Below are 17146 nucleotides of genomic sequence, written 5' to 3'. Positions count from 1 at the left end.
AGAAGGAACAAAATGGGGTCATCCCGTTAGCGATAGGGCATTTAACAGCAAAAATATCACCTTGCGTGCAATGCACCTAGCAACAATTAATGGTTCTAGAATGACTTCGAGGGTCATAAGGTCACTTGGCATCAACCCAATTTTGTTCATTTCAATCCTCACTTTTTTTTCTTTTCTAATACTTCTGGGCTTGCTCATTTTCCTTCCCTTTTTTTTTCTCTAATTAACACCCTTTTCTTTCCTCTCATTTCTCATATCCCATAATTTTACCTTTTTTTTCCTTTTTCTTTTAATAAATGAAAAAAATGATTCGATCGAACCCTATGTAGGTTGCCTACGTATCATGGCGCCGCATGAATCAGATCTTTGTGTAGTCCGGGAAGATCGAGAATAAAGTAAACAAACTGACGTTCTTTTTTTTTCCTTTTTACCTTAATGACTATTCTGATGAGAAAAGAGAAATAAAAGAAGCAAAATATTTTTTTTTTTGAATTTTCTAGACTTAATGTTCTATAACCTATTCTAAACTCAAGCTTAGCGAGCATGTATTTTTTTCTTCTTTTTTTCTTTGTGAAATAAATACTCTATGGAAAATTATTAAGGAAAAAACTCTAAAAGAGAAAAATATTTTTGATTCTTTTTTTTTTAGGAAGGAAATCTGAAGAATGACCTGAATATATTTTGAATTTTCATTTGATACTTTGAAGAAAAACTTCGTAACGAGAAATGAAAAAGATAAAAACTATTTTTGGATTTCAATTCTTAATTACCTAAGGAAGAAACTTTAAAGATAAACAAAAGATAAAATAAGTTATTTTCTTTTTCTTCTATGTACAATGTCCTAGAGTTCTAGTAAAAATAAAAGAATTTTTTTAAGTCATTTTTCATCAATTTCCCAAAGAAGAACCTCAAAAAAAAATCTTTTTGAATTTTGGAATTAATATCTTAAAAGAAAACTTTTAAAGATGTACTAAAGAAAATTCTTTTTTTAAAAATTTTTGGTCTTAATGTACTAAAAGGAAATATAAAAGCAATATTAATTCAATAAAGGAAAACCACCTCAAATGATTTTTTTTATTCATAGAATTAATATTCTAAAGAAAACTTATAACGGACATATAAAATGCAACATTTTTTTTTGAATATTTTATTTATAGCACACTTTTTCAAATGCAAAACAGAAAGTACAATAATAAAGAAACTCGACATTATTATACAAAACTAGAAGGTAAAAGACGCCATAAAAAGAAAAACAGACTCAAAACATAGAAAAGAAAATCTCTTTAAATTCACTCCTGAATGAGCGACCTGACTAGATGGTCTTGGGGCTCTGTCATATTAAAACTCCGGTAAGTAAATCCACACATGTATGAGAAAACTTGAACCAACACTATGTGAGACAATAACATTCCCTACTAGACACATGCAAGACATGGTTGCGGTTATTTTTCTAAAATTAACCTATGTGGCTAAAATGGCTAAAAATGCAAGATTTGGCTAAGACCCCGCGAAGCCAAGGACCTAAACTCACTAGGAAGACCGGACCCTATGTGGGTTGCCTACGTATCACGCCTCGAAAGATGAGAATCAGGTATGCGTAGTTCGGGCAAATTGGATATGGGCGAGAAATAAAAATAACAACTAAATTCAGAAAAAAAAAATATTTTTTGTCTTTTGTTTTGAAAAAAAAAATGATGAAACATGTAAACATCTTTTTGGATTTTCTTTTCTTTTTTTTTTTCCTTTTCTTTAAAAAAAATGACGGGGAAAATGCAAACTCTGTTTTTTTGGATTTTTTCATTTTCAATTTTTGGGTTTTTTTTTAAAAGGTGTGCAAGAAAATTATAACTAGGCCCCAGTTGCTTCATTTTTATACTTTAACCTCTTTTCTTTCTCATTTTTTTCCTTTCTCCATTTGCCCTCAACTATCATTGGTCCGCCAAATGACCCTTTTACCCTTGAAGAAATGCAACATGTAGCACATAGGATGCATCAAGATGGTCTGTTATTTTGGGTACATATGTCCTAGACGGACCCAACCTTTGTGTTGAGTCCCCAAAGTCAGATGCACGTGATGCAAACAAACGTTCCTACTTCGGCATGAGGCTATGTTATTCTAGGTTTAAAAACCTGGGTTTATTTGTTCTAAACCTGGCTTACCCGAGCGAACAGCTCGAGCCGAGGGGGGGCAGCGTACCGGGAATACAGAAGCTTCACCGGCTTTGCAACTTGTCCGAACCTCGTTCTAAAATTGGGATATGACTCTAACAGAAAAGAAGTCACACGAAATACACACTTCCCAGATGATTTAGAAGACTCAGAGAGAGGAGAGTTTCGTAACAATTTATATACAGTCCAAACAATAACAAAATGGTAAAAAGAAACATTTAGCACATTATGCCCAAACATGTAATAAAACCAGATAATAAATAAAGCCAAATATAACAATTATTCCAAGCTCGAATTCTTGAACCCTGAACTAGAGATTCTGGATTCTTGTCCCCAGCAGAGTCGCCAAAGCTGTCACACCTCCTTTTTCCTACACCCCCGGAAGGATATAAGGGAGTTTTTTCCAACTTAAAGTGACAATTGAAACAGGATTATTTTATTTAAATATTCAGAGTCGCCACTTGGGATAATTTAGGGTATCCCAAGTCACCGGTTCAAATCCCGAATCGAGGAAAATATTGACTCTGTATTACAGTCCGCGAACACAGAAATCCGGGTAAGGAATTATGTTAACCCGGGAGAAGATGTTATGCATTCCCGGGTTCTGTGGTTCTAGCATGGTCGCTCAACTATTATTATTGGCCTAATTATCTGATTTTAAAACACTTTTAAACCTATGTGCCTTTTAACTTTTGAAAACCGCTTTTATTTATTTTAAGGAAGATTTCAACGTCATCTAAAACACGTATTTAGACCACGCCACATGAAATGCACCCGCAGTCCGAGACACACTTTATTTAATGTTGACATGATTTGGATTTGGGTCACATGAAATGCACACCCGAGTTTAGGAAAGTAATATTATTAAAATAACGCGCCCAAGGCAACTACGCGTTTTGCAACTTTGCGAGGGCCATGAAAAATTTGCTAAATAGCGCGCCTCGATTTTTAAGGATAAAAAAATATTAAATGAGGGCCATGGATTTTCGGATTTTATTTGGCACGGCACTAACAACAAAAATATTTCTACTAAAAGGGAACAGATAGAGATTATACAAGCATACTAACAAAATTGGATTTGGCATCAACGAACCACTGTCCAAAAGAAAACTTTCGCTCACTTAAGTTTTATAATGCTACAAGTAGATAAGTCCTACCTTTTCATTCTAGGTATATTGCTATGGCTATTTGAGAAAACAACATATACCACTATGCATAATCAGATTATTGTTGCAAATGCTTTTTCTCTAGAGAATGTTACAGAAAGAGTTACTATAGTAACTGAATAGAGCAATAACAAAATGAGTTGCATTAGGTATCACAATGCATCCATGAACCATACCGTAAAAAGATGGACTCTAATTACTCTATTTTTACCAAATTGAACCCCAAATTTTAACCACAAATATGCTGGCTGAAGACAAAGCCGCAAAGAAAGAGAAAAGGAATTTGTTGCCAAACGAATGCTACTACACCTTAACAATATGGAATAACAGATTATCATATAGTCCAACTGACTTTTGACTAGGTTATCACAAAATTCAAATGGCATTTAAATAGAGAAGTAGACTAGATAAACGAACCAACCTCATGTAACATACATAATCAAACAGAGGCATCAAACATATAAAAGATATTAGTTTAGATGGACCTTAATGCGTGGACTACGGATTCAATTTCAGCAACTCAAATCACCTCTGTCCGAGGCATAAAAATGGAGACCGCTCAGATCTGCAGCTGTTCCGGCGGACAAACAACACCACGTCTCAAAACATCTTTAAAGCTAAGTTGAATATAGCAGCAACAGTAACCGAATAATTGCTGAAATTAAGATGAAGTTCGACTGAAACTAAACTTTTCAATTAACGAGAACTTCCAACATTACACATTCGATTTGGATGCAAAATTGCTATAGCCTACGACGATGACTAGAACCTGAACCGCGTACACCGGCGAACCTCAGACTCTGACCAAAACTGGCACCGGAAACCCCAAACGAGCACAGATTCAGACACAAACGAGCTTAGATAGTGAGCTCTGACAAACAAAAGAGACTCTATCTCTGTTCCTGTTGTGATTTCCTCCTTCAAAATGAAACTGAACGAAAGAAACTGACACATCTGGGATGTTTTCTCATTGTAGTAGCCAAATCAGTCCACCCCTCCCCTTTTGTCTGTTTGTGCCTCTATGTGTGTGTGTGTTTGTGAGAGTGATGAAGGTTTTAGAGTATAGAGATGGCTGAGGCAGGAAATTGCTGGGCGTTGAGGTGAGTCGCGGCTGGCGGCATGAGAGATTTTCTGATGGGGGGGAGGGGAAGGTCTTGGTTTTGTTGAGAAGATGAAATCGTTGGGAAGGGTCTGTGAAGGAGACGACGCGGGGTGGGATTTTGGGTGAAGCAACGCTGATTCCTTTTGTTTGCAGAATTTTAGGCATTATTTTCTTCTCCCACTTGCTCATTGTAGGTGTTACCTATAATATAGGCCTAGGTTTTAGGTGTATTTTTGTGTATTTGCCAATTAGTCCCTAGGTCTTTTGTGTTAAGTCCTTAGGGTCTTTTTATTTATTTTTTGTTCCAAAGAAAAGTCTAGAAGGGTCCCTAGGATTAGCTTGATGGGTATTGGATATTGAGCTTAAGGAATGGGCTAGAAACTTGGGCCTTTATGACTAGCTATGTTTAAAATTAGCTTAATTAACTAAAAGTATTGTCAAAAATATTAATTAGCTCTATTTAAGTAAAAATAATTATTAAAATAAAACTGGTCGTTAAAACAAAACTATTTTTGGTATTGTTTCAAGATTTAAAATGACTACAAAACATTAATGAATCTATTTTTTTTTTTGTAATTTTTGTTTTCTTATAATAAAATAAAGTGAAAGAGTAAAAATGAGTTGAAATAACTATACTAGGCCTAAATTAAATATTTACGTGCTAAAATATGAAAAATCTTGGGGAGGGTCAAAAATCACATGTCTACATTGTGTCATTGCATAGTGACTTTGGCGAGCGCGTGGGTGAGTTTCACGCACTTGTGTTCTGTCTGCATGTTAAAGAGATGCATATGTTTTCGGGGCTGGTGACCCAGTCCTAGTCTATACCAGCTTTTCCTTTATGGCATTGAGTATCAACTTGCTGGGGAGGGGTTTTGCTCGACCGTTGCTTGCAGGATGATAGGACGCGGAGCATTTTCTTGGTGTGCTATTTTGATGGCATTTGTTCCCTGTTCGCGTGTCGGTGAGTATGCCCCTGTTCCTGTCCCATTCTGAAAAGAAATAGTAAGTTAAAGCCAAATGAAATCATTTGTTACCTTGACTTATTGGTTGACTGGTGGAGGGGAGCGACCCTATTCCCTTCTTTGGCTGTGTTTCGTAGCTGCTATCACTGGTTAAGCTAATATTCACCGAACTTGGATGACATCCTATGGGTCTTTGGCTTGGTGTTTTTGCCGTCTACGCTACTTTGATCTGGAAAGGCCCTTCGATCTGGTTGGCAATGAACTGAGAGTGCTAGCTTTAGATCTGATCTCAGCCTCGCACTTAGCTTCGGCGTTAGTCGAATCTGGGCACCTTGGGGATTGATGACTTACTTCGCTCGTTGGGATATTTAAGTTCAAGTCCCAATCCGATCCAGTCACGAGTACGTGAAGACACGGAAACATAAATCGCACCACAAGCACACATGCAAAAGGATGAAGTTACAGCGAAGGGGAAGTAGAACTAGAACCAAGTTTAGATCTAGAGGAAACTAAAAACTTTGGCTAGGAAATCCCCACAGACGGCGCCAAATTGTTTGGCCAAAAGGTTTTAGGCCCTTTTTTAAAACTAATTAAATAAGAATATTTGCGGCAAATCCTAGTCAGATATAATTCATTCTAGATCTGAGATATAAGATAGGAATAAATAAGCATAGTTGAACATAAGATTTGATTACAGTTGCGATTGGACTTCGTAATGTAAGGATAGGATGGTTGCTTCAATAACATCAAATGATAATGAAGAATATATAAATGAAAGGAGTCAACATTCTTCAGCATGATCGACCCTCGTACATTTGATACAGTTGAATTATAGATAAATATCTAGATTCTAAGCTCTTTTCTCCTTTTTCAGCGAGGAGCCTCAGATATGGGAACATATGCACCTTTAGAGAGATGTATCTTTCTTGTGTGTGCTCCCATCACCCTCCTTTATGTCACTCTCTCTCATGATATTTATACCAAACACTCTTCTTACCCAGTGGTCCTAACCGGAGTACCTAAGCTCTTGGAATATCCCGTAGAATATTCCTCTAGAATGTCTAAGTATTGAACTAGTCGTTCAAGCTGAATCGAGTGATCGACCTCGACCGTGACTGAATCACTCGCCGGTATATTATTTCCTATACGTGACCTTGTCTTGGTTGACTCTTGATCATTCTTCCTCAAGTAGAATTCTTTTATTCAAATTTTGACCTATACAACTTTCTTCTCTCATTCCGATACTAAATTAGCTCATGAAAAATTTATAGCGAATTTCTTTCGAGTTCAACCACCAACAATTCTTAGGCTGTTCGAATAGTACCTTAGCTTGAAGATGTCAACAGTACTTCATGCCTATGTCACTTACATTTATATTTATTGTCATTATTTTCATACATGTCTTGGAGTCTAACGGTAAAGACAATATACTCACACTTTCAATTGCGAAAAATTCATAAGCAATTAAATTATTTTAGTAAAATATGCCAAAAGATCTCATGATCTCTAGACCCCAAGTCAACCTTGGTATGCAAGAAACCTAACATGTCAGAGTATTATTCCTGTCTCCATGCAGTAACCTTTTGACTAGGGTAAACATTGCAGCTCTAATTCTTGTTTAGTAATCCTTTTATAATCCTCCACTAACATATTATAAAATATTAAAAATAACTACTTCCCAAATCAAGAACAAGAATATCAGAAATGAAACTGAAAGTGAGTTGTGAACCATAAGGTTTCATCAACTTAGGCAAAAACATTAGGTATGTTCAAGCTTTGGTGAACAAAGTTACTCGGTACTTCTGTTAATGCAAGATAGTAAGTACCCATATAATTAGTTGAGATATGCGCAAGCTGACCAGCTGAACACCACGCCATTGGGAAAAAAAAGAATATCTCAAACTAGAGAATAAAGGAAATTCTAATTTTGTGTGACTTGGTTGTTAAGCTCCTTGACCAAGTCTAACAGTATAGAAAACATACTCGAATTTCAATTGCAAATACTTCGTAAACAACTAATTATTCTATTTAAAGATGAGTAGATGACACAAACAAAGACCCCACGAGATATATCATGCATAATATATAAAGATATCTTCAATATGATCTCAAGACCTAAAGTCAACCTAATCTATGCAGAAACCTAACATGTCATAGTGTTATTTTTTTTTTCCCCACATGCAGCTGCTGTACGAATTGGTAAACATTTGCAACTTTAGTTCCTGTTATAATTCTCCAAGAACATAAAAAAAGATATACTCCTTATTAAATATAGAGGCATCCCAAATTAAGAACAATAAAGTATTAGAATTGAAATTTTCAGATCAAGTTTTAAGAAAATTATGTATTTCGTATAACAGATGCGGGTAGTCTTTCATAATTCCGAGGAAAAAATCCATAATCTTAATTCTTAAATACATATGTCGCTTGCCTTTAGGTATTTATTCATTAAAAATAAATACAAGCTGCCAGGACATAGTAGCAATATTATTATTCTCTATAGGAAATTAACATATAGAAATGATTTTATAGATCCGATCATCAGATGGGCTTAACACCTTTTCCCATTAGTATATTGATAATTAATACAAGTGGGGCAACTTTAGTTTGCCTTTTCGTGTTTAACTTATTACTAATTGTTTTCAAGAATTTGAATTTCAAAAATTGAATTATATGATCGAGTTTTAACTCCATCTCAAAGAAGTTAAATTTAGAGAATAATCTTCACTCACATGCAGTCACCTTCAAACAGGCTGTATATATGTGAGCCATTAATTTGGAGTTGAAGAGTAAATTTGTGTCAACAAACAGACACAAAGAATCTTCTTTTCCTTTCTCAGAAGAACAACAAAGACAAAAAAATGAAAAAAGGCCCCATTTGGTTTCAGAAACTTATTTCAATTTTTCGTTTTAATATAAAAAATAAATCTGATTTATTTTGAAACGAAAATCGATTTTGAAAGAGAACACAAAATATATGAGAAATAAGAGAACTTCATTTACTTTCAAGAAAACTAGGAGTACAAATACTTCTAAAAGTAAAAAGATATGTTTGGTACGCCTTATTTCTATCACTTTTACTTGTCCACTATATTGAAAATATATTTTAATTTTTACTTATTTATTTTTGCAAATCAAGACAAAACTATATTTTTTTCCTTTTGTTTTGCACTTATCATTAATTACACACTTCACAAATATTTTTCAAGAATTGTCAAAATAATATCATTATTATGGATTACTATGGTAAAATATGCACTTCATCAATTATTTTTTAAGGGGCGTGCAAAGTCCATTATCGCAAACGGAGAGAGAATTAGTTTTTCTAAACGACTATTCCTTGTTATAAAAACTTTGCTTTCCGAATAATCGCTTTGGAGAATCTTTTTACCAAAATATACTAATTCAGTAACATACCAACGCTAAATTTCAAATGGAAAGAAGTTACTTATATCTGGTGCTTGCAGCAAAATGAAATGTATAATATAGGCTTGCCATTGCATTAACATTTGTTATTATTTATGGTTAATTAATGTATATTCTCATTTTAATTCATCACTCGACTCTGTGCATGAATTTTCTCACTTTTTAAGGTATAATAATTTTAACTCCCCCTTTAGCCAGTATGCATTCCCTTTTCCTTCACACCTCAAAACATGAGAATCAAGTAACTTCTATTGTTTGGTTATACCCAACAGATTGTGGAAGATTTACACCAAAATACTAACACTTGTCCATTTTCAGTATCTCCAAAGTAGGAGCTAAAAGATCTTTCAAAATTTGCATAAAACACCTACACTAATAGTGAAAATTAAAAACTATAGAATATCATAGAATAGGATTTAAAATTTATGAATCCGTACGACAATCTCAAATTAATGGATTCGTGTAAACCCATATCTTATGCTCTATAGGATTTAAAATTTATAAATTCCTAGCACGACCTCAAATTCGCGTAAACCATATCTCATGATCCGCCACTACAACCAATACACAGTAAATAATTTTCCTGTCACGCACCTGATATTTACATCAGACCAACTAAATTAACTTTATTAGTTAAAAAATAAAGTTAAGTTGTGCTTACTTAAGCAAGTGATAAATATGTATTTGTAAACACCGATAAGTTTTTACCAGGTTCCTCTTTCTTTAACGAAATCTACAAACAAAACATCACAATTGTTATGAAATATAATTCAAAGTAGCAATATGGAACAAGGAAATAAAAGTAATTTAGTAAAACATGAACAAGAAATGGAGATAGAGAGAAGGAAGGGATTTTTTTCTTTAATTGTGTGTATTTTCCTATCTATTACAAGGCCTTTATATAGGCATGAAAAGTGAAGAAAATATGTCATGGAATATGTCATTGAACATAGAAAATATGTCATTAAGCATTTGACATGAAGATCATGGAGAAAGAGTAGACATCCACCATAACATGATATTTATCATAACACTCCCCCTTGGATGTCCATAAATAATGTGCCTCGTTAAGCCCTTATTAGGAAAAAAAAACCTATGGGAAAAAATCTTAATGAAGGAAAAAGAGTACACATATTTAGAAATACGTCTTTTGGTTGCCTCGTTAAAAACCTTGCAAGGAAAACCCGGTGGGACAAAACCTTGTAAGGGAAAAAGAGTACACCGCGTATTAACTCCCCCTGATGAGAGCATCAGTTCACATCCTTCAGCCTTCGCATCCCAATCTTGTACACCAGTTTCTTGAAGGTTGACATCAGTAGAGATCTGGTGAACAAATCAGTCATATTATCACTTGAACGAATCTGTTGCACATTGATATCACCATTCTTTTGAAGATTATGTGTGAAAAATAACTTTGGTAAAATGTGATTTGTCTTATCTCCTTTTATGAATCATCCCTTCAATTGGGCTATGCATGTTGCATTGTCTTCATACAAAATTATGGGTAGTTTGTTACACTTCAAATCACATTTGTCTCGGATAAGATATATTATAGACCTCAACCAAATACATTCTCGACTTGCTTCATGAATAGAAATTATCTCAGCATGATTAGAAGAAGTAGCAACAATTGATTGCTTAGTCGATCGCCAAGATATGACAGTGCCTCCACATGTAAACACATAGCATTTTTGAGATCAAGCCTTGTGTGTGTCAGATAAATACTCGACATCGGCATAACCAACAAGATCAGGATTACAATCATTGCCACAAAATAAGCCCACATTGGTAGTCCCTTTTAGATAACACAATATGTATTTGATTTCACTTGTAGGAGCAGAGCTATATCTTGTTAAGACATTAACTGAAAATGTTATGTCATGCCTTTTAGTGTTAGCAAGATACATTAGTGCATCAATTGCACTAAGATATGGTACTTCAGGACCAACAAGTTCTTCATTATTTTCATGAGGTTAGAATGGATCTTTATTTATATCGAGTGATCTCACAACCATCGGGGTCCTAAATGGATGTGCTTTATCCATATAAAATCGCTTTAAAATCTTTTCAGTATATGCTGATTGATTGATAAAAATTTCATCTTTTGTATACTCAATTTGTAGACCAAGACAAAATTTTGTCTTTCCATGATCTTTCATTTCAAATTCTTTCTTTAAACAGTTTACTGCTTTAGGAAGCTGCCTGGGAGTTGTAATGATATAATCAACATACACAATGATTATAACAAATTCAAATCCAGATCTTTTTATAAAGATACAAGGATAAATTGAATCATTCTTGTACCCTTCTTTCAATAGGTACTCACACAGGCGATTATACCACATGCGTCTTGATTGTTTCAATCCGTATAAGGATTTTTGAAGCTTTATTTAATAGATTTCTTGGAAACATTAATATGCTTCAAAACAATTTTAATCCTTCAATGATTTCCATTATACATATATCAAGTTTTCATGTATTGCCAGATTAAAACTTGAAATAATTATATCCACATAAGAGAACATGTCTCCATATAATCAATGTGAGGATATTTACTAATTTTCTTGTGTCACAAGTCGTCTTTATGTCTATCGACATGAACTTTTTGCACAAGAACACATTTATACCTCCATTGGCTTTATACTTTCAGGTGTTGAGACTATCCGCCCAACTTCACATTTTTTCAAGTGAAGTCAATTTTCATTGCATATTTTTCATTTGGCCAATCATTTATCTGTCCAAATTTCATGACAGATTTGAGCTCAAGATCCTCGTCAATATTAATAATATTGAGCGCTGCATTATGTTAACAATATCGTCGACGATCATTTTATATCGGTTCAATTATTACACAATAAAGACATAACTTATTGAGATATCTTTATCTCATTATTTTCAGGTACCTGAGCCTCTCACATGAGGTCTTACGAAGTATTATGTCGTGGTGCTCTTCTAGAGCACTTGCCTCCTTATTATGACCATTTTGCCCCTCTCCTTCTTCAAGGAGTTTTATCTTTGGAACCGATTGGTCTGTTACGCTTCATGCATGCCATAGACTCTGTCCCTCATGGACTTTATTCTATTTGGAGCATTAACAACCGAAATATGACATTTAGCTTTGGGTCAGCAAATGCGTCTGGCAATAATTTATAAATTAATTATCACTTGAACTTCAAGTTCATATTTTCTTATACGAGGATCTATATGTATTCATAATAATTCATTTCACGTATCACTTTCTCAGCTATCCATTTTCTCCCCCTAATGTTGGGATCACCAACACATTTCTCAACCTTCTTTGGGAGCCCATCTTTGTGCATTGTGGTGGCATAATTAAATCATATAGCATATTCATATTTCTATATAGAAATTATTTGGTTCCTGACCCTGAACCGATTGTGATAGGTAGAAATTTTCATAACTTGGATAAATGCGTACAAGTGTTGGTGTATATTAAATAATACATCTCATACCAAATTTTATTTTTGGGAGTTTTGTTCTCATAATAAATTATTTAGCTATAATTGGAGGCATACAATTTCCGCTAAACCAACTTGGATTTAAACCAGTATTATCAAGATAAATCATCATAATTTATATTCTGGAATTGTGCTCTAATAATTTAAGCAAACAATCTTGCAAAAACCAATCTGCAAGTTGATAACAAATGCACATGTGACCATAAAATAGATGCATCTATTAAAATCATATAATAGTAAACGATCCACATGGCAGGTGATTGGGCCCATATAAATATATCACCTTTTATTCCTTCCAGAAATCAAGGGATTCAATCTCAACCTTTAACTAGTATATCATGAGAATAAGCAGCACAAGAGAATTTTGAAGAATCTTCTATTCTTTAATATATGTCAATGTAATTCTTAATTAATTTTTCGCATCATAATTGAACCGAGATGGTCAACCGTCCATGCCAATTAATATTTGTTTTAGTAAACCTCTAGTTTACTTGTGGCATATGATTCCAGCATCATGCTTATATTTATGTAGTACAAATAGAAAGAAGATCGGGTAACCTTTCATATTTACCCGGTATGATTATAGAAATATGAAGATATTCAATCTTCCTTTCATTTATAGTCTCAATATGCCAATCACTTTGACTTATATATTTGAAACTCAAAAAGTTTCTTTTGAGACTTTACAATATCAATGTCATGAATAAGTTTATTCATCCGGGTAGTAACAAATTAATTTTTTCGGAGTTCTTAACAACTTTTATACTACAAGATCTTTTATCATATCATTCATATGGTAAATGTCTCCTTCATGGATAAAATTATATCATAATAAATTGTCATGGTCAAAATCATCATAAGCAAAATCATTTCTTGCTTTAATTTTGTCTTTAATAACTTTTATAAGGCATGACAAAATATATTTGGCGTATCACATGTGCGCGACCAATGACATATTCATGTAACCACACAATAATATTTATTCTCTTTATTTTACTCAAACCTCCCTTAGAGGTGAGTTGTGTGGTATTCATATAATCATGAATTGCATGTCTTTATTCATTGCTTTTATCACATATTGCCACATTCAACTTTAGGAATGAGTTTGCATTCTCAATTCTTATCACAAGTCACATTCTTTTCAAGGAAAGGATCATAATCAGCGATGTGCTTTATTATTTTCATATCAATTTGATGGTAAGCATTGCCTTCACATTTTGAAGGACTATTTTGAGAACCCTTATTGTTCTCCTTTTATAATCATAGTGATGATTATTATTATTTTGATATTTGGAACGCCCACATTCATTGTTCAACCACTTGTCTTCATTGAAACTTATTATGCACTGCTATCACATTCACTTCAAGAATGGAGCAAATCAAGTGGGACAGTTTTCATGCCTTTTCATGAAAAATATATTATTTTTCTTTAGTCATCATTATATCATCAATATGGTACATTGGGACTCAAACCCAATGTCTTACCAATATAAAGGCATGTTAGGCCATAATAAATTGGGACTCAAATCCAACTCTTATCATTATGGAGCATCAGGACTTGATCCACATGTCTTACCCTCAATCAATGGCATAATAGGCTAAACAATATCGAGATTCATTCTTAAGCCTTAATTTCAATCACATGCCAAGAAAGTTATACACAACTAATTTGCAACTTAGCAAATCAAATTTGCTTTCTTAAATAAGTATACAAATCTCAAATCAGCGTAAAACTTTATTAATTATTTGTAGCATCTATATGAAATACAATCGTTTGTAGTCAGAATATTTCTTCTAAATTCTATTAGAGTTTAAAAGGATCATAAAATCATTGTCATAATATTTATTGAGTCTCTCAAAAATATTGTTGTTTTCGGGGTATACCCTACCTATTGGATTCGATTTAACGCCATGACTTTCCTTCACTCCATTCAACCAAGCAATTAGTGAATAAATTTATCAAAAGTACACTATATAGGTAACAACACATATATAGTACTAATACATAAATTCAGCATTTATATTACCTGAAAAGTGACATTATAGGTAACAACTTACCAGTTGTAGCTTGTGCATCATTCATATAAAATACTTAAAAATGGTAAGTCAGTAGCAAGCATCAAGTAGGTCATGGATACTCAAAAATACTTCTTCTAGTAGTCATACTAATCATTGTTTGCTTTCAAATGATACGACCATAAATTATGAAGTATACTTTCTCAATAGCTGGTTTGTTTTTCAAATTTCAAAGAAGTAATTAATCAACCTAGATAAAGATGCGAAGTATTTCTTATTTTTTTCAAGATGATTTATGCTTTTAATCAGTATGACCAATTTTATTTTATTTTTTATTCCTTTTTTTGTATTATATGCAAGTGTAAAAATCTAAAAGGAAAATAAATATCCATCCAAGTAAAAGAAAATGTTTAAAGCGGCAAGACAGATTGAAGATAGTTAACACATAAATATGCATAAGACAATTTATATAAAATATCCTTGGTTACCATGACATCCATCATATCAACAATTAACTGCTATTATGATTTTCACATATTGAACTTCGAAAATTTTATTCCATTTATGTGATATAAAAGATGTAATATTAATATGTGTTTATGCAATACAGGTGTAGTACGAAATTGTGTGCATATGGGATTTTAAAGGAATGACAAGTATAAGATAATCATACCTTCTTACATTTCATTACTTATCATATGTAGTTTCTCTTTACATTTAACCATGTGATGATATGTATGGCTTCTAATTGTAATCTTTTCGGATGTAGGAAATTTTTTGTAGATATATATATATATATATACACACAATTGATTAGAGACTCGTGCTGATAACGTGTTATGAAATATAACTCAAAGTAGTAATATGGAACAAGAAAATAAAAGCAATTTAATAAAACATGAACAAGAAATGGAGACAGAGAGAAGGAAGGGATTTTTTTTCTTTAATTGTGTGTATTTTCCTATCTATTACAAGGTCTTTATATAGGCATGAAAAGTTAAGAAAATATGTTATGAAATATGTCATTAAACATATAAATTATGTCACTAAGCATTTGACATGAAGATCATGGAAAAAGAGTAGACATCCACCATAACATAACATGATATTTATCATAACAACAATCAAATATTAATTCATTAAACATCAGTAACAGCGTATCCCAAGTTAACACTTAACAACCCAAGCTAAAACTATGAACAGATGTGATTTTCCGGTTTTACCCTTCGCCTAACTACAAAGGTGAAATTACAAGAAAGGGCCTAGTAATCTAGTACAATACTACTGCATTACATTCCTGATTCAAGGGTAGGAAAGCCAGAAAAAGAGTCAAATCCAAAGACACCCGAACTACCGTCAACAATCACCGCAGACGGCGACTGTGCGGCGGACATAGTCCCCGCCAGTGGTTGAGCCATAAACGATGAAGTGGGATCCAGTAAAAAAGCTGATGTGTCAAGAGTAGGCAAGCAGCTAACTTGCTGAACTCGGTCAACCGGTCGTCTCGGCTCCGGCTTCAAAACAGAAGCAACCGCCACGTGTCCGTTCCCGCCCATTCTCACTCCGGTCACCTGCTGTACCATCTGCCGGAAACTATCCACGTCAGCCGTTATGTACGTCGTCGACGCGCGCTTTGACGCGCGTGTCTTCCGTTTAACAGTCTTCTTGCTCACCCCACCGGCGTTGTTGCTCCTCCGCTTCGACACGGCGGATTCGTTCTCCGTCGACCCGCCGGAAACCGTCGGTCCTGAGGCAGCACTCGGGGTCTGAAACGACGTCGTTAACGTTGGCATAATCATCTCAGGTTCTGGGTTTGAAAATGATTTTTGGAGCACTTTGGTTAAAGTTTCAGTTTCTTTAACGAACATGTCCTGAAACCATGCATCGTTAAATGTAGAACGAAAACCCCATGGCTCCATTGTCATCAAATTATCAGAAGACGCCATTTTTTTCCAAATTTTTGCTAAACAAGTGTTGGAAATTAACGGAATGGACTTTTTTTAAGCTCAAAATGGTCTATAACATTAGGTTTTTTCTGAGAAGGTGTGAAAAGAGTGAAGAGTTTTTGGGATGAAGGGAAGGGAGAGAGATGTTAGAGAGGAGATACGTGAGGAGAAAAGGGAATATATAGAAAGGAAGGAACCGCGTTTTCTGGGGACACGCGTCAGCAGATATGTACGGAACAGTAATGACTCAATCAAGACTATAAATTGTTAAAAACAATGGAGTTTTAACATAGAGTTTTGTTTTGACTGTAGAGTGTAGGAAAAGAAGCTTAGGTTTTATTCTTTTTCCTCTCTGCATTTTTATAGTATTTCTTATGAAAATAACATATGGTACTAAGAGCCCGTTTCGACATAAGTATTTTTTTTTTCGATTTTTTGTTTTTGTTTTTTTACGAAATTAGTATTTGACCATAAAATTTTTAATTTTTATTTGAAAATAAATTTTGTAATTTTTTAAAAATTTTAAAAACTTCAAAAAACTGTTTTTCAAAATTTTCATTCAGATCATGCACAAAAATTCAAAAATAATCCAAAATTATATTCATATCAAAACACAACTCTAATTTTCAAATACCATTTTCATTTTTAGAATTTTACAAATCTTATGTCCAAAACCCCACTAAGAATGTACAAGCCTTATTAATTTGTCAAATTATCTTACTTTACAATTTGAATTAACCCAAAATATACAAGTTAAACTACAGTATATTTTCAACTTTGTATTGTATAAAATAGCATAATAATAAACTTATTAAAGAACCGATCTTCTGCTCGCCAAAGTAGCAATTTTTGCTGTTGCGTTTTTTCATATAAAATA

At 33.6% G+C, this 17146-nt stretch overlaps 1 protein-coding gene across 1 annotated transcript; it reads right to left on the bottom strand.

Moving 5' to 3' along the window:
* Positions 1-15431: 15431 nt before the first annotated feature.
* On the bottom strand, positions 15432-16428 carry LOC107768131 (calmodulin-binding protein 25-like). Its single transcript, XM_016587235.2, has one exon. It carries the CDS (start codon positions 16267-16269, stop codon positions 15613-15615), a length of 657 nt encoding a protein of 218 aa, XP_016442721.1. The 5' UTR covers positions 16270-16428; the 3' UTR covers positions 15432-15612.
* Between the last annotated feature and the right edge of the window lie 718 nt (positions 16429-17146).

Source organism: Nicotiana tabacum, chromosome 5 (genome assembly GCF_000715075.1).
Source record: "Nicotiana tabacum cultivar K326 chromosome 5, ASM71507v2, whole genome shotgun sequence".
Classification (NCBI taxonomy): domain Eukaryota; kingdom Viridiplantae; phylum Streptophyta; class Magnoliopsida; order Solanales; family Solanaceae; genus Nicotiana; species Nicotiana tabacum.
The sequence above is the reverse complement of the archived record's forward strand: the minus strand, read 5'-3'. Positions and strand labels throughout refer to the sequence as shown.